General features: G+C 37.8%; 1 protein-coding gene across 4 annotated transcripts in view; it reads left to right on the top strand.

Moving 5' to 3' along the window:
• Nucleotides 1–27,427, top strand: part of JPH1 (junctophilin 1) — a 106,990-nt gene that overhangs the window by 75,072 nt on the left and 4,491 nt on the right. For all 4 annotated transcript variants that reach the window (XR_011170699.1, XM_069100138.1, XM_069100137.1 and 1 more), the window contains exon 4: nt 14,953–15,593. Coding sequence is in view for 3 of the 4 variants with exons in the window: in XM_069100138.1 (XP_068956239.1) it covers nt 14,953–15,593 (641 nt within the window). In the remaining variant the exon portion in view is untranslated. The remainder of the gene's footprint in view (nt 1–14,952; nt 15,594–27,427) is intronic.

Raw genomic sequence — 27,427 nt, 5'->3', positions numbered from 1 at the left:
TTTGCTCTGGGAGAATAATTGCTGTATAATCACAAAGAACACCATAAAACACACTCAATCCTCCACCATTACAATGTGTTGGTTATTTGTTGCAGAGGCTTCCAGCAATTATATATTTTCAGGGATGATGGCAGTTTAAAGGGAATAACTGAATTTATTCTGTTTCAGGAAAAGCCAAGGAAAGATATAGCCTATGCATACACACACACACACACACACACACACACACACACACAAATACATGATGTCGTCTCTTCAATGTGAGTGTTCCCTACAGTACAAATCACATCCCATCCATTTCTTCCCATCATATTTTCCCAATTATGTTGGGGGAGGGGGGAGGGGGGCGCGCTGGGAAGAGTAGGGATCAATGTGCTGAGGTCCTTCCTCTCTTTCTCTTGATAACATAAAGATTCATACATTTACTCAGCAAACATTTTTTTTTTTTGCTTTTTGGAGGGCAATTGGGGTTAAGTTACTTGCCCAAGGTCACATAGCTAGTTTGTGTGTGTGTGTTAAGTGTCTGAAGGCCAGATTTGAACTCAGGTCCTCCTGACTCCAGGGCCGGTGCTCTATTCACTGTGCCACCTAGCCGCCCCATCAGCAAACATTTATTAAATACCTGCTATGTACCAGGCACTGTGCTAGGCATGAGTGATACAAAGGCAAAAATGATAGAATTGGTACCCTCAAGGAGCTTATATTCTAATGGAAGATGCCAATGGAGTATGCAGGTTGTCTATCGCTCACTCTCACCATGTGACCAGCCCTTTTTTTTCTGTCTTACATTCTTTGACAGTATCCTGGGTGTATGTTCATGTACATACTTATAATTGGGTTTTTATAAACTATAAATTGAGTATGTTTTGTAGTCTTTCCACCTCTTAAGGGACTGGGGTATCTTGTAGGATAAAGTGTAGTGTAAGGTATGACATTTTAAAGAATAGAACTGAGCAGAGGTTATCTAGAGGATATTAGAAATAAAATCTTATTTTCAGGGACCTGAATTGGACTTGTTATTATAACAAACATACAGTGTATTTTGTTTTAAGTTTTCTAGCAGCTGAAGAAAAGGGGAAGTATCATAAGTTACAAATTTAAGTCCATAAATATGGAAAGCAGTATCATTACAGATGAGACAAATCCTTATAATTTTTTATTTCCATGCTGCTAAACTTAGGAAACCTCAAGGGCCAATCAATTGTCAGTAGAGTTGAGCAATACATGACACGAGATCATAGACCTTGAGCAGGAAATGACCTGAGTTCATGTTGTCCAACCCCCTTATCTTATAGATGACTCAAAGATGTCATTTGTGACTTACTCAAAGCGTCCCAGTCAATAAGAGGCAGACCTTGGGATTTGAACTTGAGTACTATAATCCAAGGTCAACCTTCTTTTTTCAAAGGAAACATTATACCTTAAATGAAGTGAAAGTATCAGGTGTTCTATTCTGACTTCTGTGTCAGAAGAGAGAAGGATAAATAAGTAAATAAAAAGTGGAAGGAAACTATGGAAGAGACTTTGATGATTTGGGACTGTTGAGGTAGATCAGAGGTTGAATTTGAAAAGGAGAAATTTGGGAAATACTGAGGAAAATTTGAAGGAGGACAATCTCTAGTCCAAAAAGCTGATCCAAATTCTATTTCCAAGTTGAAAGCAAACCCCATTGCCTGTATATCTTATTTCCTAGTTGCATGTAAAAAAAAATAATAATAATATATATTTTTTAACCATTCAATTTTAAAACTTTGAATTCCAGATTTATTTCCCTTCTTCTTTCATCATCCACCCTTACTGGAAAGATAAGCAATTCAATATAGGTTGTACACGTGTAGTTACGCAAAACATTTCCATAGTGGATGTATTGTGAAAAACTGACTATATTTCCTTCCATCCTATCCCGCCCCCCACTTGTCCTATTTTTTGCTTTGACGCAGTCCCTTTTGAAAGATTTGTGCTTCTAACTACCCTGCCCCCCAAACTGCCCTCCCTTCTATTATTCCGCCTTTTATCCCCTTTCCCCCTACTTTCCTGTAAGGTAAGAAACCCAATTTAGTGTGTATGTTATTTCCCCTTAAGTCAAATTCAATGAGAGTAAGGTTGACCCATTCCCTTTTGCCTTACTGTTCTTCCCCTCCATTGTAACAGTTTTCCCTTGCCTCTTTTATATGAGATAATTTACACTATTCTGTCTCTCCCTATCTCCTCTCATTATATTCCTCTCTCACCTCTTAATTTAATTTTTTAAAATATCATCTTTTCCTGTTCAATTGATCTTATGCCTTCTGTCTATATATACCTGTACACGTATATACACATACTCACATATGTATTTATATGCACATATACCCTCCTATATAGACATATATGTATATATATATGTATATACATATTTATATTCCCTTCAACTAGCCTCATACTGAGAAAAGTTTCATAAGTTACAATATCATTTTTCCATGTAGGAATGTAAATAGTTCAACTTTGATAAGTTCTTTATGATTTCTTTTTTTTTTTTTATAGCAATTGGGGTTAAGTAACTTGCTCAAGGTTACACAGCCAGTTATTTCTGGGTATGGTGCTGAGTATCTGAGCCCGGATTTGATCCAGGTCATCCCGACACTGGAGCCGGTGCTCTTACTCGCTGAGCCACCTGGCCACCCCTGGTTCTTTATGATTTCTTTTCCCTCTTTACCTTCTCATGCTTCTCTTGCTTCTTTTATGTCATTTTTTTATTTATTTTGTTATTTATTTATTATGTCATGTTTTATTTATTTGAATGTCAAATTTTCTATTCAGCTCTGATTTTTTTTAATCAAGAATGCTTGAAAGTCCTCTATTTCATTGAATGATCATATTTTTCCCTGAAACATGATACTCAGATTTGCTGGCTAGGTGATTCTTGGTTTTAATCCTAGCGCCTTTGACCTCAAATAACGTATTCCAAGCCCTTTGATCCCTTAATGTAGAAGCTGCTAGATCTTATGTTATCCTGATTGTGTTTCCACAATATTCAAATTGTTTCTTTCTTGGTTTCTTGTAACATTTTCTCCTTGATCTGGGAACTGTGGAACCTGGCTATAATATTCCTAGAAGTTTTCTTTTGGGAATCTTTTTCAAGAGGTGATCAGTGATTTCTTTCAATTTCTATTTTGCTCTCTGGTTCTAACATATAAGAGCAATTTTCCTTGAGAATAATTTTTAAATTATCTCTCCTGGATCTATTTTCCAGGTCAGTGATTTTTCCAATGAGATATTTCACATTGCCTTCTATTTTTTCATTTGTTTGGATCTGTTTAATAGTATCTTGATTTCTCATAGTCATTAGCTTCCATTTGCTCCAATCTAATTCTGAAGGAATTATTCTCTTCAGTAAGCTTTTGAAATTCTTTTACCATCTGGCAAATTCAGCTTTTTAAGTCATTCTTCTCCTCATTGGCTTTTTGGGCCTCATTTGCCATTTGAGTTAGTCTATTTTTTAAGGTCTTATTTTCTTCAGTCAGGCTGTTGTCTGGCTTTTCATGATTTTCTTGCATCATTCTCATTTCTTTTCCCAATTTTTCCTCCACTTCTCTTACTTGATTTTCAAAATCCTTCTTATGCTCCTCCATGGCCTATAACCAATTCATATTTTTCTTGGAAGCTTTTGGTGCAGAAGTTCTTACTTCATTGTCTTCTTCCCATTCCATGCTTTGATCCTTTTTGTCCCCCCAAAAAGGAATCTAAGGTTTGATTGCTATGTTTGCTTTGCTTCCTTTGCTTGCTTATGTTGCCACTCAGTTTACTTGACTTTTGAGCTCTTTGCCACAGTAGAACTCTGCTTCCAGAGAGGAAAAAGATTTGTCCCAAATTGCTAAGGTTTTTGCAACTGCCAGAACTATTAGTTGGGTACCTTCTCTACAACCCCCACAAACTCTGGCTCACTGTTCACACACCCCAAAACCTCCACCCAAGACAGAGATCCAGATCCAGAAGAGCGATTACCCTCTGAATGGTTGTGCTTGATCCTCCTACAATCTGCAGGCCAGGAGCTCTGAAGCAGCCACATGGAAGTGACTTCATGGCTGCGGCACCTCCGCCACTTCTCACTCTGGGGGCAGAGGCTGAACCATGCTCCTGGGCCCCCTCAGTTCCAACAGGGTTCCACACTGACCTTTTACTTTTCTTTGGCATTTATGGGTTGATGATAATTCTGGAAACCGCCACAGCTGCTGGTGATCCACTCTCCCGAGGTCTGCTCTAGCCCCTGCTGATCGGGGCTGCCCTAGGGCTAAAACCAAGGGCTCAATGCGGGGCTGGGCTCTGCTCCCAGCATGCTGTGATATACCCCTCCTGTCCACCTGCCAGGCTTCCTTCAGCAGGAGATTTGTTTCTCTCTGTCACTTTGTGGGTTTTGTAGCTCTAAGATTTGTTTAGAGTCATATTTTATGGGTAGTTGGGGTGGTTATGGGGGCAGTTCATGGAGTTTTCCTGCTTCTACACCACCCTCTCCTAGTAATTATTTTCAAGTATTTGAAGGGCTGCCATGTAGAGGAATGTTGAGGCTTGTTCTTTTGGTCACAAAGACCAGAATTGGGAGCCATGGGTAGAAGTTAAAAAGGGGCCTATTTCGGTTTGACAGCAGAAAAAAAAAATTCCTGACAGTTACCCAAAAATGGAATAAGCTACCTGAACAGGTTGTAGATTTTCACATCCTGAAGGTTTTCATACAGAGGGTGGATGGCCATTTCTTGGTCATTTCTTGTATTCTAGTGGCATTTCCTTTGGTGTATCAGTCAGACTGGATGACTGCTAAGAATCCTTCCAAATCTCAAATGCTACAATAGCTGTTGTCAAGTATATCAAAAGCTATCACATGGAAGATGGATCAGACTTATTCTTCTTTGAGCATTGGAAGGAACTGGTAGATTCAGACTTAGATTAATAAGAGAAATGAGTTGTGCCCCCAAAAGAGTAGTAAGTCCCCTCTCATTGGCAGTCTTCAAACATAGGAATAAAGTATACCATCAAAGAAATTATTTTTCCATTGTAGCACAGTGGAAAGAACACTAATTTTGGAATCAAAGGATCTGGGTTCAAATTCTGCCTTATCAATTTGCTACTGCATCACTTTGCACAAGTTGCTTCCCTTGTTCTGGCCCTCATTTCCCTCATCTGCAAAATGAGGGGACAGAGTATATGGCCTTTAAAGTTCCTTCCATGATCCTGTGATCCTAGTATTCAAAACTTAATACTAATCCTTATTTAAGGAGGACCTTTATTTCGAATAGATGCAGTTCATAGTCTTTGTTCTAGCCAAGAAAGCCTATTTTTTTTTTCAGTCCCCTCAACCCCCACCTCCACCCCATACAGTTGGTTCTTTTCTCTGAACCATTATATGTCATCCCTAGAGATGCCTTCTGGAATAATAGCTATTATCCCCCTCTGCCAAACATTTCTTGACTCTCCTTCCAAAACTCTCTCCAACTATAAAATTTGTCCAGATTACTCTCATCTCCAAGCGTATCTATAGTATTTATCTTTTTTTGTTTTTCATGAATGAAACACCCATGGAGTTTTTAAAGAAAAAAGATTTTTAGAACTTGGATGTGGAAAAGTTCTAAAATCATAACCACTTAAGTCTATTAAAATATTGGGAAAGTATCTTGGGCCATTATTACCACTTGCCAACAAAATAATTAGCTGTTAAATGTTGAAAGTCTCATGTGCCCTATCAGGTGTTTTGGTTCTCTTAGCATTTTGTAAAGCAGTACTATCTCATTGGGTGTTTTTTGGTTTGGAGTTGTGGGGTTGTTGTTTTTTGCTTTGTATTTTGTTGTAATTAGGGATTCCCTTAAGTCATTCTGTGAATTAGAGAAATAATTCACAATGGAATATTTCTAAAAATAGTAGCTTCTTTCTTTAAATTCTCATTTGTGTTCACAATATGACATGTGACAAAAAAAAAAGAGATAACCAATCTTAAAGCCAGGAAGAGCTATCTCTCAGTCACCTCTGACATGCACTGGCTGGGTGGCTTTTTCTTTCAAGTTACTTAGCATCATACCACCTCAGGCAACTCTTAAGGTTATATTGCAGGTGCTGATATTAATAGATGGAGAGACCTCACTGGAAGTTGATTATATAAACAAAGTCACAAATAATAATCAAACAGTAAATTGTCTATTGAATTATATTGTAAGGGAAATTGGAGGTGGGGGAACAGAAGGAGGAGGGATGCCTGTGTTAAAGTTTCACTGTTTATATTTATGGACATAGAATTACCACAAAAGTCCTACTCTGATGCTTCAGCTGGTATGCCAGCAGAACATTAGTTCTTGTATTTCCTACCAAACTAAAAAGGCTTCAAGTATAAGGCCCAGTGACTGACATACTTGCCTTCCAAGGACCAGTCTAAGAACATCATTGAGGGCCCATCACCAGTGATAAATTGTTTAGCTATAACAACCCTTAGAGACTATTTATCTTAAAGAATTTTAAGGGCTATCATATGAAGGTAGAAGAAGATTTGATCTGTTTTCAGACTATACATCGTGAGAAGGAATTGCAAAGAGGTAGATTAAGATTACTAGAAGACATGCAGACAAAGGCTAGATGACCGCTTAGTGGGTACGTCCATTTGCTCAAGATAGACTGGATGACCTCTACGACCCCTTCTAACTCCTGAGATTCCTGGATCTATGAAACTTTAGAGTGGTTGCCATCTACATCAATCTCTACCCTAACCACTTAGACCTTCCCAGGGAAAGAGGGCTTCTACCACCTTCCTCTGAACTATAGAAAGTTCATCACTTGGTTCTCTGTCTTCTGCATACCCCAAACTAACTTGACTTCATTTAATTTCACTTTTACTAATTCAGCAGTGAGATTTTCAATTATAATTCACAATAGCCAGGGAAAAGTGAAGGCTATGTGTTTATCCCCTGACTGCCTTTCTTGGGTGATCCAGATGACCAGTCCTTCTAGGTCTTCAGAGGCTCCATATTTATCCCGTACCTGGAATCTGTTCTATAAATTCCATAATTCCTGTACCATCAAACAGTAGGGACCAATGTCAAGTCACCCAAGTTTGGAGCAACCCATCCTTCACCATTGCTTTGCCCCTCCCCCCCCAGAAAGCTAGGGTACCATTGTCAATCCCACCAGATCGTTCAGATCATACTAGAAATCTTGTACCAGACACATATAGACTCAGATTCAAGTTCATGATATGAAGAGATTGAATCATTGAGGCAAATAATTTTTAAACCTTTTCACTAAAAAATAAACTAACAAGAATCTACAAGCTCAGCTCTCCTGCTCCTTATCTTAGAGGCACCCAGGCCAATAGCCTTTGTAGGAGTAAAAAAATAGTCAAATTAGAAGAGCACACGCCTCTTCTTAATGCTAGTTTATATAAGATTCCTCCAAAATCAGGTTTTAGTGCATTAAGGCTACCCCAGTTTTGGGGTATCTTTGATAAGGTACTTTCATTCACTAACTATACAACCTTATTAAGATCTTGGCAAAAATAAAGATGTTATTACATAATTATAAGCATAATAAGTCAGGAGACAGGAATCCCTTTCCATACTAAGTGCATATATAAATTTGTCCCATCATGAACCATTTCTTTTTAGGACATCATAGTAATCTCATAAGAAAATCTTTGCTACTGCTGTCACTTCCAAGTACTCATGTCTATACCGTAAGAGTAGGCTTTTGTTCTTTAAGGTCTTATTTGACATTATGTATGCCTGGAACCAAGGTACTTTGGCTGGCTACTGTAAGAGCTTTTAAGAATTGTCATCCACCTTGCCCTTCAGACCAATTGGGTTGGCAGCTTTAACCAGTATATTAGTGTTGTTGGACCAGCTATGCCTAGGTAAGACTTCTGATGAACCTGTTTCATCAGAAGATAACATGTTAGGTGAGGCAAGTGGTATCCACCTAGGTCCTTCTTTAACTTGGAACACTAAATAAAATCACCTCAGATTCATAGACACTGCTACTGTCTTTCAAAAGGAAAGATGAAAATGATGACTGCCACACTATCAGAATTTTCTTTCCGTCGCTGGAAAGGTTCTGAATACTCTCTGTAGCTGGCTTCTCTTTAATATCATTAACTCAGTGCTTTCACCATCAAAATGGTACCATATATTGCTAAAAAGTAATGACTGATCTTTGAAATGCAGAAGAAAAACAGGAAACATTTCAAGAAACAGACCAATACTTCTACCATCTTTTTGTGTTTGTGTGTGTGTATAAAGCATTTAATGACATCAGTAGTCCTTTAATCAAGTAATTTTAAATTTGAATACCCAATTAGTCAGCCAGTCCACAATTAAAGGCTATTTCATGATTAAATGACCCATCAGATTAAAGTCATAGCACCACACAGCTATTCTCTGTCAAAAGGGATTTTTTTAAGGCATATGTTAAGTCTTATTCATTATGTTTTATGAATGCTTTAATATTCAACAGCAAACTTGAAAACTGATAGTAGAATATTCTTTAATTGCTTTGATTCCAGTTCAGCAAGTTATAGAAATTCTGGAGCAAAAAAGATCTAAGAATAACTGTTCATTGGAAATAAACATACAAGTTTTGCTTTTCATTCAGCTTTTGTCTTGGGATATGCAAATGTTTTTGTTATAATAGAACAAATGAAATGAAAGTTGTCCTAAGAGCTTAAGTTTTATATTGGGTTAATATAAGAGCTTATGAACAGTTAACATAAGACCTTATAGTTAGCACAGTGACATAAATTTGTAATGAACTTGAAGAAGGTTCCTGTTTTTTCATCTTGAAACATTTTGACTTAAAACTGTCCCTTCTTTCTGCTATTACTTTTAGACCAGATGTCAAAATGGCATTTTGGGAAGACAAGTTAATAGAATGTGGGACCAATTGCACCAGGCTTGCTAAAAGTTACTAAGTAGCAGCAAATCTACTACTGGGCAGTCAAAATGTGCAATTCTAGTTTTTAAAAAAACAAACTGATTCCAAAATGTCTTTTCCAATATAGCTTCCATAATTCTGTTTTGTTGTTATACCTTGAAACCATATCACCAGTGGCGGCCAAATAGTTCAGAAGCTGTATGAATGCATTTTAAAAGGAATTCGTGTTTAAATGTTCTGATGTTCTAATGAGGTCTCCTTTTTGAGCACCTTTCCCACATAATGAATGTACTCTTTAAGTGGGTATTTCGAGAAAGAGCATGATATAATTGACTGAGTCCTGGACTTGGAGTTGAGAAGACCTGGGCTAAAATCCTGACTCATTTTACTGCTACATGACCATGGGTGAGTTGCTTAATTCCACTGTGCTTCAGTTTTGTCATCTCTGAAATGGAGATAATACCTTATAACCTTGTTGTAAAGCCCAAATGAAATACATAAAACCCTTTGTAACTTTTAAGAGCAATATAAATATATTACATATATGGTGTTAATGCATAGTCTGGGTTCATCTCTTATCCCTGCTATTTATTCCCTGTGTAATCTTGGCAAAGATACTTCACCTCTGTAGGTGTTTCTTCATTCATAAAATGAGGGATTGGGCAGCCCTTACTCAAGAAGATGAGTCTTCATGAGTTCAAATCTGGCCTCAGACACTTACTAGCTGTGTGACCCTGGGCAAGTCACTCAATGCTGTTTGCCTTCCTTTCCTCATGTATAAAATGAACTGGAGGGGCGGCTAGGTGGCGCAGTGAATAGAGCACCAGCCCTGGAGTCAGGAGAACCTGAGTTCAAATCCAGCCTCAGACACTTAACACATACTAGCTGTGTGACCTTGAGCAAATCATTTAACCTCAGTTGCCCCTCCAGAAAAAAAGAGCTGGAGAAGGAAATGGCAAACCGCTCCAGTATCTTTGCCAAGAAAATCTCAAATGGGGTCACAAAGAATCAGATATGACTGAAAAATGACTGAATGAACAAAATGAGAGATGTTTAATTAGATAATCTGAGGTCCCTTTTCCACCACTATATATGATCTTATTAACATCAGCTCTAGGGGCAGCCAGGTAGCACAGCGAGTAAGAGCACCGGCTCCAGTGTCGGGATGACCTGGGGATCGAATCTGGGCTCAGACACTTAGAACCCACCCAGAAACACCTGGCCGTGTAACCTTGAGCAAGTTACTTAACCCCAATTGCTTTAAAAAAAAATCAGCTCTGGTACATACAAGCTCATTCACTCTCATCCTCAAAGATATTCCCTGCAGTCACAAATTGATTCACTTGTCCACACACCCCCCCCCCATATATTTAACTTTACTTAATTCGTTTTTATTATGAATGTACATTTTACTGCCAAGTAACAAATAGTCCCCCATATGCCCACTGAATCAACTTTCCAATATTCTCTCTCTTTGCACCCTCCCTGATCACTGCTCAAAACTTTCACCACAAACATCATTCTGTCAAAAGTCATATTCACTCCTTCATTATTCCCAAATCTACCTCTTTTTTTTTCTTTAAGAAATCAGGGTTAAGTAATTTGCTCAAGGTTACACAGCCAGTTATTTCTGGGTGTGGTACTGAGTGTCTGAGCCCGGGATTCGATCTCCAGGTCATCCTGACACTGGGGCCAGTGCTCCTACGTGCTGAGCCACCTGGCTGCCCCTCCAAACCTATCTCTATCCATTCACTTGACCAAACACCAACCCCAAGGTAATTTCCTGATGCTCTTAATTAAATAAGCCCTCGAGATTTTGGTTTCATCCGTCCCCTTGAAGGCTCTAAGGAATAGATAGCTGAGTCTTTCTTCTCCCTTTAGCCTAATTGTTCCCATCTTCTGACAAATGCTGACAGAGGTTATCAAGTATGTAGGGCAATTTTTTCCTGTTTTTTTTCCTTCTGTATTTTTCTAGTTGATGGCATTTCCTAATTGCGTCTTTTCTCACTTGCTACAATCACTAGGTCTGTTTCAAGTATCTTCTACCACTTTCTCATCTGCACTTCCCTTGAATAGCAAAGCTTATTTTATCAGAAACCTTTAATTGTCTACACAAGTCTTAGTCAATAAGTAGACCACAACCTAAGAGAGTCTTCATATGTCTTTTACAAAATAAAGCGCATGGGCTTTGTAATAGGCTTTTCCCTCACTACTCAGAGGCTTCTTTCCATTTCCAGTTGGTTCTTTTCAGGGTGATTCAGATGGTCAGAAATTTAGTTGCTAAATTTAATCAAGCATGACTCTTTTATACTGTTTGGGGTGAGGTGGGAGGGGGGGAGGAGGTGTGATTTTAAAATGTTAAAATCAGGTTTTACCTAATTCAATCTAGGACAAGCCAGGTTGTCTGCCTCAAGGCTTCCTTGCCCACATAGAGACATTGACCACTTTTACATAGCAATATCTTGTAAGCTAGACACTTTGTGTAGAGTGTAAGCTCTTCATAATGTATATATTTGATGTTTACTTTTTTTCTTGTTCTTCATATATAGCCATATAGAACAGTGTTATTTGTCCTAGGTGATAAGCTCCTTGGGGACATAGAACATGATTTGATTGTCTACTTTATACATCATCTATATACCACATATAGGTGGGTGCTTTTTAAAAAGCTAATGGTATTGAGACATTAAGGTGGTGGGACGGAGTTGTAAGAGGAAATAAATTTGAATCTACATATATGAATATGCAAGTTTTTCCTCCATACTCCTCTCCTCCATTCCCAGTATTGTGTTTTGTAGAAATAACTGTAAGAGGTCGTGTGGCCCAGTGGATAGCTACCTGGATTTGGAATCAAGGCCTAGATTTAATTCCTGACTGTGCCCCATGTTAGCTGTATGACCCTGGGCAAGTCACTTAGTTTCTCTTCATGTCAGTTTCTTCATCTGCAGTATGGGGTTCATATGAGATAATGTATCTTAGAGCTCTTTGTAAACTTTCTGGTGGTATAGGAAAAACTCCTTCAACTCAGGGAGGACTATTTTATTTTAACTTGGTCTACCCAATGCCTCACACTCCACCTTCAACATAGTAAGGACTTAATAAGTGTGAAAATAAACTTGCTCATTAATTAACTGGCCTCTCACTTCAGGATGATAACATGCTTCTCCATAAAGAATAAGGAATAAGATTCATCGATGAATTAAGTTCTATTAGAAGACTGTTTATGGAGGAATATTATTATCCAGTATTCTTTACTGATGCAGGTTTCAACTCCTACCCATTGGGGAACACAATCCCTATTAGTAGGTTAAATGTTTATTTGTTCTGTGTTTTGAATCACTTCTATATGATGCAATCCTATAGGAATAATTTAGAAGTAGAAATGCTTGATGTCTTCTATGATTTCTGCTGCCTTGTTAAATTTCCATACTGATGTGCCCCCACTTTTGTCTCATGAATATTTATACCTATTCCTTGCTGAAGGATCTCAGACACAAATACCAGGGTTTTTTTTTAACCATTGCTCATCAAGTTTTGACAATAATTCCAGTTCATAATACATTTTAAATGGCAAAATAAGTTCCTAGCATGTTGTGAAAATTGCTGAGCCATCTGGTCCTCAAATCAGAAGAACTGAGAGTGGGATAGTCTGGTGATGCTAACTCAACAAATCTAAGGAAAAAGTTCTTTGACAGGTTTTAAAGCTATCTAATGACATCTTAAAAATATCTAATCTCTGAGATAGAATATTATCCTATACCGTATAGGACCTATAGGAGTTATACGGCTGTTTTGGGATTGCACATGTGCCCAACTCCAGACCCACATTCCTCTGAGCACCACTGAGATAGCATATGGCAAACACATGATTCTGTGGAATGAAAACAATCACTGTAAAGCCTTTATGCGGAAACTTTAGTGTATATATTTGGAGGTGAATAGTGCCAGTGGGCACATCACTAGAAGATGGTAACAGTTAACTTCCTGTGCCCAGGAGAGGCAGTCATCACCTCCTGCCCAGATGTTTGACTGCTCTTACTGAATTGAGCTGCAGTGACCAAAGGGAAAGTGTATATATGAGAAGGGGAGGTTGCTAAGAGAAAATTATGTACAGGTGAGAAGGGAGGATGTAAAACAATTATCATACTACTATAGATTTAGAGCTGGGAGGGTCTTTAGAGGCCATTGAGTCTAAGCCCCCTCATTTTACAGATAAGGAAACTGCGGCTAAGAGGTTAAATTACTTAGTCAGCTGGCAAGTGTCTGAGACAGGATTGTGGTAGACACAGAAGGCCCATGAACCTCATCACTTTGTTAGATTTTAGAGTAAAAAGGTATCTTACAGAAAATCACAAAGTCTATACTGACAGCTAGCATTTTCCTTTGGAAGCAATGTGGTGTAATGGAAAGAGTAGTGGACAATGAGTGACCGTGTTACTGTAAGCAAGTCATTTAATATCTCTGAGCATGTTCCCATCTATACCTGTAGCACCTACTTCGTAGGATTATTTTGAGGACCAAATGAAAGAATATATGTAAAGAACGTTATAAATCTCAAACTACTTAACTATATAAATGTCCATTCTTATTCATGGAAATTTCATACTTCAGGGATGGGGAACCTGCAGCCTTAAGGCCGCATGTGACCTTGTAGTCCTCAAGTGTGGCCTTTTGACTGAATCCAAACTTCACAGAACAAATTTCCTTAATAAAAGGATTTGTTCTGTAATACTTAGACTTAGAAGGCCACATGTGGCCTCAAGGCTGCTGTTCTAGACCCCTGTTCTAGGCCACAGGAATAATTCTCCAAACTTTCATTACCCACATTCATCCCTTTGCCCAACCTTCCTAACGTGCCACTCTTAAGAGAAGCCCACAAAAGAGATACAACTCCATATCACAACTGATGAGAACACAGCATGCCACCGGTAGTTTGTTATGTTATTACCAACTTTCTAATTCAATTTAATGAGAATGTGAGTCCAAAAACAGTCTCTGTGTCTTAATATGTGCAAATTATTTTTGTTGATTTGGGGGAAGGTAAGTAAATTTTGGCATAGGACATCTGCTTAGGTAAAAGTTCTTCTGATAGCAAATATTGAAACAGGTTAATTAGAGAGATTTTAAGACTCTCCTGTCCAAGTATCTTTAAAAACCATTTCTAATGTTTCTTTGAGCCTTCTAATTCTCTAACATTATTATTTAAAATCACACAATAAGTGCTTTGCATAGCCCCATGTTTAAATGAAGAATTCCATACTTTGTATGGTTTAGATTGTATCATGTAGATCAGAATTGGATAGAAGAATTTGATGTGAATCACCATTTTGTTACCAATGTCCCTTTGGTGAATATGAGAAGAGGTCATCTGAGTCTTCTCGAGCTTTTTATTTCTGTGTTTATCCTTGTATGCAAGACAAGGGTGGGGGAAGTATTAAGAAGGGCTCTACACCTATTGTCATCAAAGTAAAGAACTTGATATTGTGACTATAGAAATTTCTTCCATTGATGCAAGTCTGCAACTTGTGAGTAACTTAAACTCTTAGAAAGTTGCCTGCAGCGCTAAGTGGTACCCAGACACCTAGTGGCACAATGGATAGAACACTGGGCCTAGAGTGAAGAAGATCTGAGTTCAAATCCAGCCTCATATCATTAGCTGTATGCCCTGGGCAAATCACTTTAACCACTTTTTGCCTCCATTTCCTCAAATGTAAAATAGAGATAATAGTGCTTCACAGGATCCAAGGAGATAAAATTTGTAAAGCTCTTAACACAGTATCTGACACGTAGTAGATGCTTAATGATACTTGTTTGCTTCCTTCCTTCCACACAGAGATGGTAGATATAGGACTCAAACCCAGGTCTTCCTAACTCCAAAACTAACCTTCTATCTACTATATCAGGATACCAGATATATATCCACTTTCAGATTAAAACATGTAGCTTATCTAAATATATCTCTGTCTCACATGTAAAGGTAGAATAAGTGAATTTAATCCAGCAGAAACTGTCAGAATTAATAAGACATCACATCCTATCTTAGTCACATTTTTCCATTGTCATCTCTTGCAGGTCCTGATTACATCAAACAGAGATTTCAGGAAGGCATAGAAACTAAAGAAAACCCAGAAGAAAAAGTTCCAGAAAAGCCACCTTCACCAAAGGAATCTCCTCATTTTTATCGAAAAGGCACAACTCCCCCCAGGTCCCCTGAGCCAAGCCCAAAATCAAGCCACTCTCCTCAGCCTTCCTCCCCAGTGAAAAAGCAAAACCCTAGCTCAGGGGCAAGACTAAATCAAGAAAACAAGGCTATAGCTGATGAGTATGTAACAGCAGTTGTCAACAAGCCCCTACTTTCAAAGGTACCCCCAAAGGAGGAGTTAACAGCATTGCCTCAGCCCAAGTACTCTGGCCGCCACAATACCTCCTTCCACCCTGGCAATGGAGAGTTGCATTCACAGTATCATGGCTATTATGTGAAACTGAATGCACCACAGCAACTACCAGAAGACAAGGAGGAAGGTATGAGCCAGTCTTCTTTGGCACTGGTGCCCAAGCAACCACATCAGAAGTCAAGTCCCCCTAAGTCCACGACAAAACTAGCTGCCAAAGAAAGCAAATCTGAGCCAAAAATGAAGAAGTCTGAACTTGCCACACCAAAGAATCCAGCAAACAATGATTCATGTTCTTCTTTGGGAAAAGAAGATAATTCGGTGAGTTTTATAGGAAGCTTCTCCCTTTTCCCTCGTATGTGTACTCTTAGGGGATTTCCTTTCTGCTGGCAATGTGGGATGATTATTAGCCAAGAGGTTATTGAATTACTTAAGCCAAGGTATAAATGTCCACAGAATTGCTTCTAAAGTTTGACAAGTTAGTTTGAATCCATGGATTTTCAACTCAGAAATCTTCTAATATTCATTTTCTAATTAAGTTAAAATAATACAGAAAACTAATGGTTACCTGTCCACTTTGTTTTAACCTTTATTGTATTCCAGCAATAGGAGCAACTTTTTAAGTGCTAGGAAGGAATTGTAGCTCTTGCTTCCATGGCTGCTGTTTGCAAAACACTATGATGGGCTTAGAAGAGAAAAAGAGATGATACAGAAGCTGTTCTCCAGAGGCTTAAAATTTAGTAGGGAGTAAAAGGCATATGCACTAAAAACTCTGATACTAGAGAGAGTCTGGTAAACACAAAAGAGCACTTTGAGAAACTTGAGGAGGAAGAGATGACTTTCTTCTGGGGTTCCCAGAAAAAACTTCAAGAAGAAAATGTTATCTAGGTTAAAAGAGAACTTCTGACAGATAGATATGAGGTTAGTAAGGGATTCATTCTAAAAAAACAGTATGAAAAAAAATGACCGAGAAGGGAGAAAGCAAGATGGGAATAGTCCCTAAATCTTGGCTGGTTTTCCTGGAAAGTACACAAAGAAAGTACTGAAAAGGCAGATTGGAAGTCAGCTGTAGAGTTCTATACATTCTAGGATCAGTTTATACTTTATTCTCTAGGCAACAGGGAGCCACTGAAGGATTTTTAAAGATTTGTTTCTTTTTCAAGTAGAAAACTGATATGATCAGTCATGAGGAAGATTATGGAGTAAGTGATGTGAAGGATAGTTTGGAGATCAATTGGGAGACTGGTGCAGTGGAAAAGGGATGAAGGCCTGCCTGAACTAGGATCATTTCAGTGATAGTGGAAAGAAAGAGACGATTGGGAGGGAGATCGGAGACACAGAATAAACAGAACTTGATAATTTATTGGATGTGGAGACTAAGGGAGAGAAGGAAAAGTTGAAGATGACTATAAAGTTACCAAGATGCATAACTAGGAAGTGATATCAGCAGAAATATTGAAGCTGCAAGAAGGGCAGGTTTTGGGGAGAATGAGCTCAGTTTGGGACTTACTGAGTTTGTAGTGCTATCAATTCATGTAGGCAGAAATATCCAGCAGGCAGTTGGAAAGATGGATATCGATCTCTGAGGAAACCTTGCCAGTGAAGGTAAAGATTTAGGGGTCATGAGCATAAATGTGATCATTTAAACCTTTGGAAGTTAATGAGCTCAGCTAGGAAGAAAACAGGACCTAGGACAGAAGCTCCTTATCCCTCCTCCCCACCTCCATGTTGAAGAATGGTTGGAAGGGATATATGGAAATATTGTATCACAAAATCTAATTGAAAATTAGGAGGGTGATCAAGTGTCAAATGCATTAGGTCAGTCAAGGATAATGAGCAGAGAAAGTCATAGATTTGGCATAAAAGAGGTCGTTGCTTTGAAGAGAGCACTATCAGAAGAATGGCAAGGATAGAAGACAGATTGCCATGGACAATGCTCCTAGACCTTCCTTTGGTACCAGAGCTAGTCAACATCCTTACACAGAGAGACACACATAGAACCTCTTAAGTCCTCAGTTTCCTCATCTCTAAAGTGAGTGTTATTCTAGTCTATTGGCTAGAAGGTTAGCCAAATAGTCAGGAATATCTAACATTAACTGTGTGAGTATAGGCAATTCACTTCAGTGCCCCGAGATAAGTCTCCGAGTCTCTAAGTTACAGATAGACTCCTTTGGGTCTACATCAACCAATCAAGAATTCTTCATGCCAGTCAATCACTAGTACAAATCCCCCATCCCTACTCCCCAAAACCAAAATATGAGGGAGTAGAGGAGTTGCTTCAATGTTATGTGACTTTTAGAACCAGGCATTTGACTGAAGACATTTTACATGACTAGTGTTATCCATAATATCCATTATATCCAATATTATATAATGTTACCTTCATGTATACTTCTTTGAATTTAATTTGAACAAAGCTTTGCAGCCAGAACACCTTTCCTCATTACCAGCTTCCTAAGTAGTGACTAAAAAATTCCAGCATTTTACAAAAGAACTTTGTCCATGCAAGGAAAATGTACTAGAATGTTCTTAGCCAAGTTTTCTAGTGGATGATTTTGTTACCTATTGTTTCTATTTTATTTATTATCACTGCATCTAACTTAGTATTTGTCAACACAAAATCTGTTATTATTCCCTGTGATTGTGTTGCCAGCAAATTCTAAATTCTCATCTACATGTGACTGATCCTCCTACATAGCTTGTGAAGCTTGTCTCTTCACTACATAGTGATATCTGGTACACAGTGACAATGAAGAAAGTGTGTTCTTGATTCAATAGTACTTGTAGGCTCTGCAACTACAGTCAGTGATTAATCAAAATCTGTCCAGTAATTACAAAGCAACACAAATGCTTGTGGGTGGAATAACTGAATTTCAGATTTAGCTTAAGAAAAAGACTAACAATTTCAAAATGATATTTTTTATTCAGATTTGGAATAGTTTAACCGAAAAAAAGGACAGTCTGACTATAACCTTGATATGATGATAAAATAGTTGAAGTTCATTAACTGAAATTAAAATATACTTGAATTCTGTCCCCTTGGGTCTTCTTTTTTCTAAGAGTATTACAAATATTTATGACATATTAGTTACCATTGTTATAAATCTAGTTTGTTTTCTCTAGATAGGTGTTTGTTGTTGTTGTTGTTGTTTTTGCCTTTTGGGGGGCAATTGCTGTTAAGTAACTTGCCCAAGGTTACACGGCTAGTTTTTTTGTGTGGGTGTTAAGTGTCTCAGGCCGGAACCGAACTCAGGACCTCCTGACTCCAGGGCCAGTCCTTTGCTCACTGTGCCACTTAGCCACCCCATAGATAGGTGTTTTTTAAAATTACCAAAGATAAATTAACTAGTTGACCTGTATCCTCTCCAAAAATGTCATTCTGAAATAGAGTAAATTATTTGTTAGAACATTGAGTGCTTAATGAGGCATCGATAGGGTGGTATACATTGACAATGTCATTAAATTTGTTAAACATAATTTACCTGTCATTTATTTTTCAGTATTTGTTATCCTTATAGAGGTTATTCTTCAAGGTCTCATGAGTATTAAATAATATACACATTAAAAAAAATTAGAACCAATGTCCAGGTACCTTTTCTTTGTATATATATGGGTGAAAGTCATTCCTATTCCTTAGCTCTCTTAAAAAGTGGTATTAGGGGCGGCCAGGTGGCTCAGCAAGTAAGAGCACTGGCCCCAGTGTCGGGATGACCTGGGGATCGAATCCGGGCTCTGATACTTAGCACCGCACCCAGAAATAACTGGCCGTGTAACCTTGAGCAAGTTACTTAACCCCAATTGCTTAAAAAAAAAAAAGTGGTATTAGACTTTAATTCAACTGTGTGGTTTAACAGAGAACCAAGATCAAAGAGAATAATGGTTAGAGAAAGCAGATTTCAATACAGTAGTTGTCTTAAAATGGAATAGGTTACAAGAGTTGCACCCCTTAAATGATAAGCTCCTTACTAATGGCCATAATCAAGTAGAAGTTGGATGAACATTTATTAAGAATATTGTAGAGGGGATTTATGATATCAAATTAGGGGACTAGAATAAATGACTATAAGTATGGACTGTGTAAGGGACTAGGATAAATGATTATAAATATGGGCTACATAATATAGTAGATGAAGTACTAAGGCTTGGAGTCAGGAAGATGGGTTCAGATCTCATGAGCTATGACACTATGGTCAAATCCTTCTACCTCTTAGTGCCTCAGTTCATCTGTGAAATGTGAATTATAGCAATAGTACTTACCTCACAGAGTTAGTGTAAGGCTCAAATGAGATATGATATGTGTACAGTGCATGGCACATAGGTACATAATAAAATGTTTATTGACTGACGGTCCTTTGTAAACTTAAAAACCCTTTATAATGTTGATAATTAATAGTCTATGAGTCAGGAGACAAGAGTTATAATTCTGTCATTACCAAAATTTACTGTGAGTTTAGAATAAATTATATTCCTGCTATCCATAGTGTCCTTTCTGTAAAATTATTTTGCTAGTTGTAGAAGGTAGAGGCATACCTATCTTAGGTGAAGAAAAGCTCTGATTGACTTTGAAAGATTATCCCTCCATATTGTAACACATTCCTTGCTCTGAATCATTGAATTACTCAATGAGTAGATTTCAGGGTTGTGTTTTGGATTCCTGATGCCAAACCCTTGGGTACAGAATTCTTCTCCTCACCATTAGAATCCCTGATTCCAATAACAATTGGCAACAATCCTTGATCAGGTATATGTTATCTATAAAGATTTTTTGTAAGTGTTTTATGTTGTCATCTTTGAAAATTAGAGCTGCTAGTCACATCCTCATAATTTTTTTGCTCCTAAATAGTCATTCAATACCAGTATCTACTACTTGGTGGATTTTTTTGGGCTGGGGGGGTTGTTTGTTTTTTTTTGTTTTGTTTTTTGTTGTTTGTTTTTTTGGTTTTTGGGTTTTTTTTGCTTTTTGGAGGGCAGTTGGGGTTAAGTGACTTGCCCAAAGTCACATGGCTAGTAAGTGTGTCAAGTGTCTGAGGCTGGATTCGAACTCGGGTCCTCCTGACTCCAGGGCCGGAGCTCTATTCACTGCACCTTCTCGCTGCCCTACTTGGTGTGCTTTAATACCAACACATACAGTCCCCCTAATAAACTGTGCTAACAACCAACATGTCTCTCAGATTTTCTGTGTCTGAGGTATGAGAATTATTTAGCATATTTGGAGAGGACTTAGATAGCATAGCACAAAGCAACATTCACTATAAATTTGAGAAGGAAAAACTCTATGTAGTTTTGCTGCAGTTCTCTCTACATCTTCATAGCAAACAAGTTCAGTAATGTCTGCCTTCCTCAAGACACTAGGAAAATGGATAGAATAAAAACCAAAAGTTTTACATCAGGAAGTTGGTGTTTATGGTGGGCCTACTGAAAATGCTACTCCAAGACACAAGAAAGACTAAAGCAAAGTGAAGTGGAATTCGGCAATAATTTTCAGTAATCACACCGGTTCTGCAGAAAAATCCTAAGGAATACCTGAGTTCTACAATAACACTTGATCCATCTGGAAGGTGATACTAGGTTCTCTCTAAATATCCTAGACAGTTCTCATATCTTAAACACAGAAAATCAGGGACACAGGTTGATTGTTAGCACATTTTATTAGAGGGAATGTGTGTGTTGAGGAACAAGGGAGAAGTTGGGGATTACCCATGAGAATTGTGTATTATATGAACATGTGACTGCACATGTGTAACCTTATTCCATAAGTGGGCATTTCCTTTTGATACACAAATTCATGAGATTTTTCAACATGATGACTTTGTTATGGGCCAGTAGAAACAGATTTAAGATATTGTCTCAGAGCAAGCTGGGACATTTTCCAGTAGAAAATCCTAACCAATTATCTTTGAAAATTTCCCATGATTTTTCTTGGTTTCTTCCAGCCATTACTCTGATCTCCTTCCAGAACACTTTTGAGCATTACCTGAATAGAATTCTTCCTCAGGTCATACATAGTTTCTTTTGAATTGAAGTAAGCCCTAAATAATCCCCAAATCAAATCAGGCTTGAACCTGGAATAATCTGTTAATAATTATTTTTAGAGAGAGGCTTCAGGTTTATTTCAGGTAATAAAGGGGACTGTTTCAAAATAATTCCATTGTACTTGAAGGATAACAACCAGGCTCAGTTAACTAACAGTAGAATATCAAAGAGGAATTTAGATATATGTTTTCTCCAGATGTATTTCTAAATATCTTTGATTCACTTATCTTTATTTGTCACATCAGATTCAGAATTTCTTTCCTAAAGAAAATTCTTCCTAATTGAATATAAGAGCAATAATACTCATGAATAAAACTATATTTCCTTAAAGTTAAATTTTAATTCCATTTTTTGACTGTCCCACATTTTGTTATATAAGATATTATGTTGGTTCTAATCAAGACTGAATCTTCATGCTGCTGCCACATCTTTCATTGCACCTGTCCTGATCAGTCTTGAAAAGCAAAGACTGATTTTTCATTTTGCTATGTTAAGCTCCTACTGGGAACGACAGTCATATTTCTGGGACTTTGCCTTTCCCTGCACATAACATAGATATTTGAAGAATGAAAGGGTCACCCACTGGCACCTGTCTATAAAACACTGTGGCCTAGAGCTAAAAGTGACAAAATAGCCTTTTTTCTTCATACTGCTGCTACTTGAGCTTAACAACATAACTTTACTGAGACTTCTTTAAAAAGAGTTACAGAGAATATTCTGAAAAGTAGCTTAACCAGTGATATATTTCATAACTTATGGAAAAATGTATAAGATGGTTTGCAGACTTGCTCACTAAATCTGGAAACCAGAACAGTGGGATGCTGCTATGATGTGTCCCAAAAGTAATAATACCTCACATTTTTTTCTAGGACTTCAGAGTTTTATTAAGAGCCTGTGTATATGTTTTATCATTGAGACTTAGAACAGCCCTGTGGAGCAGTCAAGATAAGTGATTATTATCCCCATTTTACAGATGGAAGAGGCTGTGGCTTGGTGGTTATTAAAAGATTTGTCCAACATTACATCATCAGAACCCTCCTATATCTGATTTCCTTTGATTTCTACCAAAAAAGCCATGAGGTTTATGCTAGTAAGCATAATTTATACCCTAGAGACTATACATTTTTTGACAAGTTCTTGGGTGATTCCACAAGGTTGTTAAAAGAAAGGATAACGAATTTGGGATTTTAATGTAGACATCATAGAGCCAGTATGGTATAGTGGAAAACAGGCTGGAGGACTTGACTAAGGAGGAATCTGACTTGAAATCCTACTTCTGCCACTTAACTAGGCATTTGATCATAAGCATGTCACTTAACCTCATTTTCCTCATCTTATAAAATAGGGTTGGTACCTACAGTCCCTCACAAGGTGTAATTGTGAGAATCAAAAGAAATGTTGTATGTGAAGTGCTTTGCAAGCCTTAAAAGGCTACAGAAATGGCAGCTCTTCTTATCTATACAGGATACTTACCATACTCTAGCACAGTCCTTAGTGCCACCATGGTGCATGGAATGTGGTATGTTTTACCCACTGCTGTTGGTATAGGCTGAAGTGTCCTATATTTCACTTCAGAAGTAATGTATGAATTCCAGTATCCTGAAAGAACTGAAATGCTTTGCATCATAACATACTCATTGACAGACTGCTCATTGGAGTAAATTGAAATACAGCATCTAATTGGTCTCCATAGTGAATGATGGCAGAGTCCAAACTAAGATCACCTGAAGATTTCATTTGTACATGTATTAATAACATGGGACATATAATTAGCATTAACATAAGTAAGGCCTCATTTTGTACTAGTTGGAAACCACCTTTGAAATTCTATGTGAGAAGAGGTTAATTAGTTATTATCAATGCATCTTATTTTTCCCATAGTCATAAGGAGACTACATTATGCAGATAGAATGCAGATTTTAAGGAACTTGGCAGCATACTGAAATTGCTTTGTTGCAGTCTAATTTTATGTAAATTAAGATCTATTCCTACAATATTACCTTCTATAAGTATCTTTGTTCTTGCTGCTTGATGCCAGCTCAAGACCAGCCCCATTTCCATTTCTTCTTCCTGATTTTGCCAAGCCCATTTTCTATCTTAAAATTGTCTATTCTCCTTAGCCCCAAAGAATTTCTCCTTATCAAAACTTCCTTAAGGGTGGGGACACCTTGGAAAATTTTTTCTGATAAAATTTGTTTAGTTAGTGTTAATTTACATTCTATACAAATACTGTTCTATTACAACTATTTCCTCATCTGTAAAAGAAGGAAGATTATTTCCACCCTGTTGTGAGGGTCAAATTGAGATAAAGGGGTATGAAATATCCTTGAAAAAAGCATTAAAAATTTGTATGAACCGATAGAGAAGCATCATTGGCAGTACCAAGAGAATAATATGCACAGTGATGCCAACAGTGTATGTGAAAAGGAAGTTGAAGTCTGAGAAACAGAAAAAACAATAAATATCCTGAGGATGAAGTAATGAAACCTACCTCCTTCCTCACAGTGCTGAAGTGGAGGGCTTCCAAAATGCCATATCTATGGTCAGACAAGATTTCTGCATCACATATTTTTACTTAATTATTTCTCTTTATCCCAAGAAAGCATTCACTTTAAGAAAGGAATGGGAAATGACTGATGTGAACACATAAGACATAATTTTAAAACAAAATGTAAGTGTAAAGCTCCATATAAATACAAGGTTATTAACCATTTAAGCAGCAGGCATTTATTAAGCACCTGCTATAGACCAGCCACAAAGCTAGACAATAGAAATAGAAATAGAAATACAAAGAATGAATAATCCCTATTCACAAGGAGATTGCATTCTAATGAGTAAGCATTGGGTACATATATAAGTATATGAAGAATAATTACAAAATAGTTAAGAATAAGGGCACATGAGAGGGAGCAGTAATGGTTAGGGGAAGTGGGGCAGGAATCTGAAGAAATGTAGATAAGGAGAGGGTGATGTTTGAGCTGTGTCTTGGAGAAAGAGAACAATTCTATGAGACAGAGTTAAGGAAGAATAGTATTCGATGCATGAAGAAGAGCCAATATAAAGAAACAGAGATGAAAAATGAAGTGTTATGTGAGAGGAACAAAGAGAGAAGGCTAATTTGACTAGATTGTAAAGTAGGAGAGGGGGAATTAATGTGCAGAGAAGCTTGGAAAGATAGGAACCAGGTTGAGAAGAGCATTAAAAGTCAAACAAATGATTTTCTGTTTTATTCTAGAAGCAATAGAAGCCACTGGGATTGATTGAGCTGGGGATACTCAGTTAAGGAGAATCACTTTGACTGCTGGGTAGAAAATGGATTGTAGTGGGAAGAGACTTGAGGTGGGGACATAATTAGGAAACCTGCGATTATCTGGGTAAAAATTGATGAGATCTTGAATTAAGGTGGTGGCTGCATGAATAGAGAAAAGGGGTCATGTACAAGAGAAGCTGTGGTCCTAGAATCAGCAAGGTTTGGCAACAGTGTTGAATATGTGGGGTGAGACACAGTAAGGAGATGAGAACACCAAGATGATGAGCCTGAGAGGCTGCAAAAGGGGTGATGCCTTCTATAAGAAATAGTGGCCTTTGGGAAAGGATTGGATGGGAGGAGGGGGACTGAATAAGTTCTCTTTGGGATATGTTGAATTTGAGATGTCTTCTACTTCCAGTTTGAAATATCTAATAGCTGTTGATGATGTGGAATTCGATGTCAAAGAAGAGAAGGAAACTGGATATTTAGATGTGAAAGTCATCTGGAGAGAGAAGATAATTGAACCATAGGACCCAAGACAGTCTGAGTGAACACCCAGTGTTACAGGGCGTGATATTAATAATGAGCCAGAGCCAGCAAAGGAAACCAAGAGGGAGTAGTCAGATAGTTAGGAGAAGAATCTAGAGAAAGTAGTGTCACAAGTACCCAAAAGGAGTATCCAGGAAGACAGGACAGTCAAGATTGTCAAATGTAGCAGAAAGGTCAGTTAGACTGGACTGAAAAGAGAACATGGGATCTGGAAATTAAGAAATCAATGATAATTTAGAGAGAGTAGTTTCAGTTGAGTGAAAGTGGAAGTAAGATTGCAAAGAGTTGAACGAAAGGAAAGAAAATGGAAGCAGTAAGCATAGATAGCTTTTTCTAGAGGTTTTGAGAAAGGGAGGCAAGATATTGAATGACAACTTGAGAGGAACGGGATCTAGTGAAGTTTTTTTTTTTTTAAGGATGGGGCAGAGTTGGGAATAGTTGAAGGCAACAGGAAAAAGATGCACTAGATTGGAAAAAATTGAAGATTAAAAGGGGATACTATCTGCTGGAGAAGATAGGAGAGCATGAGATCAAGGACATGCCTTGGAATTTACCTTGGCAAGCAGAAGAGCTACCTTATTATCAGAGACTCACATATAAAGTGAGAAAGGAAAAGGAAAGATGAGTCAAGGAATTTTGTAGTATAGGCAGAGGTGTCAGACTCAGCTGTAGTAAAACAATCAAGTGCAGCCCAAATGAGATTAAAATGTAATTGGCAAATGCTTAACAAAATAAATAAAATTACACATAATATAATGTTGATTTGTTGTTTTCTAAGTCACTATGTAGTTTCCAGGGATCCATTTCTATTTGAGTTTAACACCCCTGAATTTTTGAGAACTATAAAAGAGGGAGTGCATGTTGAATGGCCTCACTTTTCTCAATCAAGTAAGAGGTAAACTCAACTGAGAAAGGGAGTGGGGATGGGACACTTAGAGCAAAGAAGAGAAGGTTTAGAATAGCTTCTGAAAAAAGAGAGAGACAGGGAGAAATGAATTTATAGTATACACAGTCAGCATGGTTCTGTGAGTTCCCCCAATTCCGTTCAGCACATGAGTTAGGTGCAAAGGAGGAGCATGGTGGGAATAATTCAAGGCTTATCAAGAGCAAAGGGGCAAGGGATTCAAATTGATGACAGTGTGTGGAATTAAATTGCTTAACTATAGGGTGAATATTGGGAAGGAAGGAAAGTAAAATCAGAGCAGAGGTGGTAATGGCCTGAGAAAGTACTGAGGAGTAGAAGGATTAACATTCACAGGGAGCTCAAGGAAAAGGTTTGGGTGGGACAGATGGAATGATAGAAAGTTATGGTCAAATAAAGGAATGTCAGAGTTTTTAATTACGGAACTGGAACACTTGTGGGTAACGATAAATCCAGGATATGACTATCCCTGTGTATGGCTAAGGTGGAGTTGAGTGGGTTGTAGATTTTGAAATTGAGGGATTAGGAGGTTAGGAAGTTTGAGGAAGCATCACCATGGATATTGAAGCCTCTAACATAAAGGTAATTGTAGAGGAGAGGAAGACAGTGAACTAAGCAATAATTTCTTTAAGAAAGGAGAGGGAAATGACCTAGGAGCCAGTAGACAACATATACCATGATTTGAAGAGGGTAGAAAAGTTTGATGCAAAGAAAAACTTTGATATAAAGGAGAAGGGGTTGCTGAGTAATGGTGGGAGAGTCTAGAAATGACAGTGAGGAGCAAAGAGTATTCCAACCAGTCTTCCAAGACCAGTATGTGGGGAAAAATAAGAACGGGAGTGAAAGTATAGCCAGTACAAAAGATTGATTCCTAACTGGACCATATCTGGTGAAGAGATTGATTAGGTGAGACTTTTTATTAAATAGAATTTGTAATCAAATCAGCAGGGCAGATAAGTGCCACAGTAATAGAATGCAAAGACCTGGAGTCAGAAGTTCAAATCTGGCCCCAGACACTTAATAGTTGTATGACCCTGAAGTCATTTAACCTTGTTTTGTTTAGTTTACTCATCTGTAAATTGATCTGGAAAAAGAAATGACAAACCTCTCCAGTCAGTATCTTTGTCAAGAAAATCCCAAATGGCATCATGAAGAGTCAGGCAGGACTGAAGAACAACAAAAATCAAATCAGCAAAGTCATTAGGGCAGGCCATGTGAATAGCCTTGAATAGATGCTGATATGGTTGTACATTAAAAAGGGAACCTGCCTCGAAAAATCACCATTGAGCATGATGATATTGGGTTTTAGAGTGTGTTTTGGATATGAGTATAGGAAATGAGAATTGCAGCAATGAAGTTAATTCTGGAGGTGAATAATTTAATTCTGATCCATTCTTACAA

Source organism: Petaurus breviceps, unplaced genomic scaffold (genome assembly GCF_028583685.1).
Source record: "Petaurus breviceps papuanus isolate PSGF00001 unplaced genomic scaffold, PetGlider_PUasm1.0 38, whole genome shotgun sequence".
NCBI lineage: Eukaryota > Metazoa > Chordata > Mammalia > Diprotodontia > Petauridae > Petaurus > Petaurus breviceps.
Note: the sequence above shows the minus strand (reverse complement) of the source record. Positions and strands in the feature narration are given on the sequence as shown.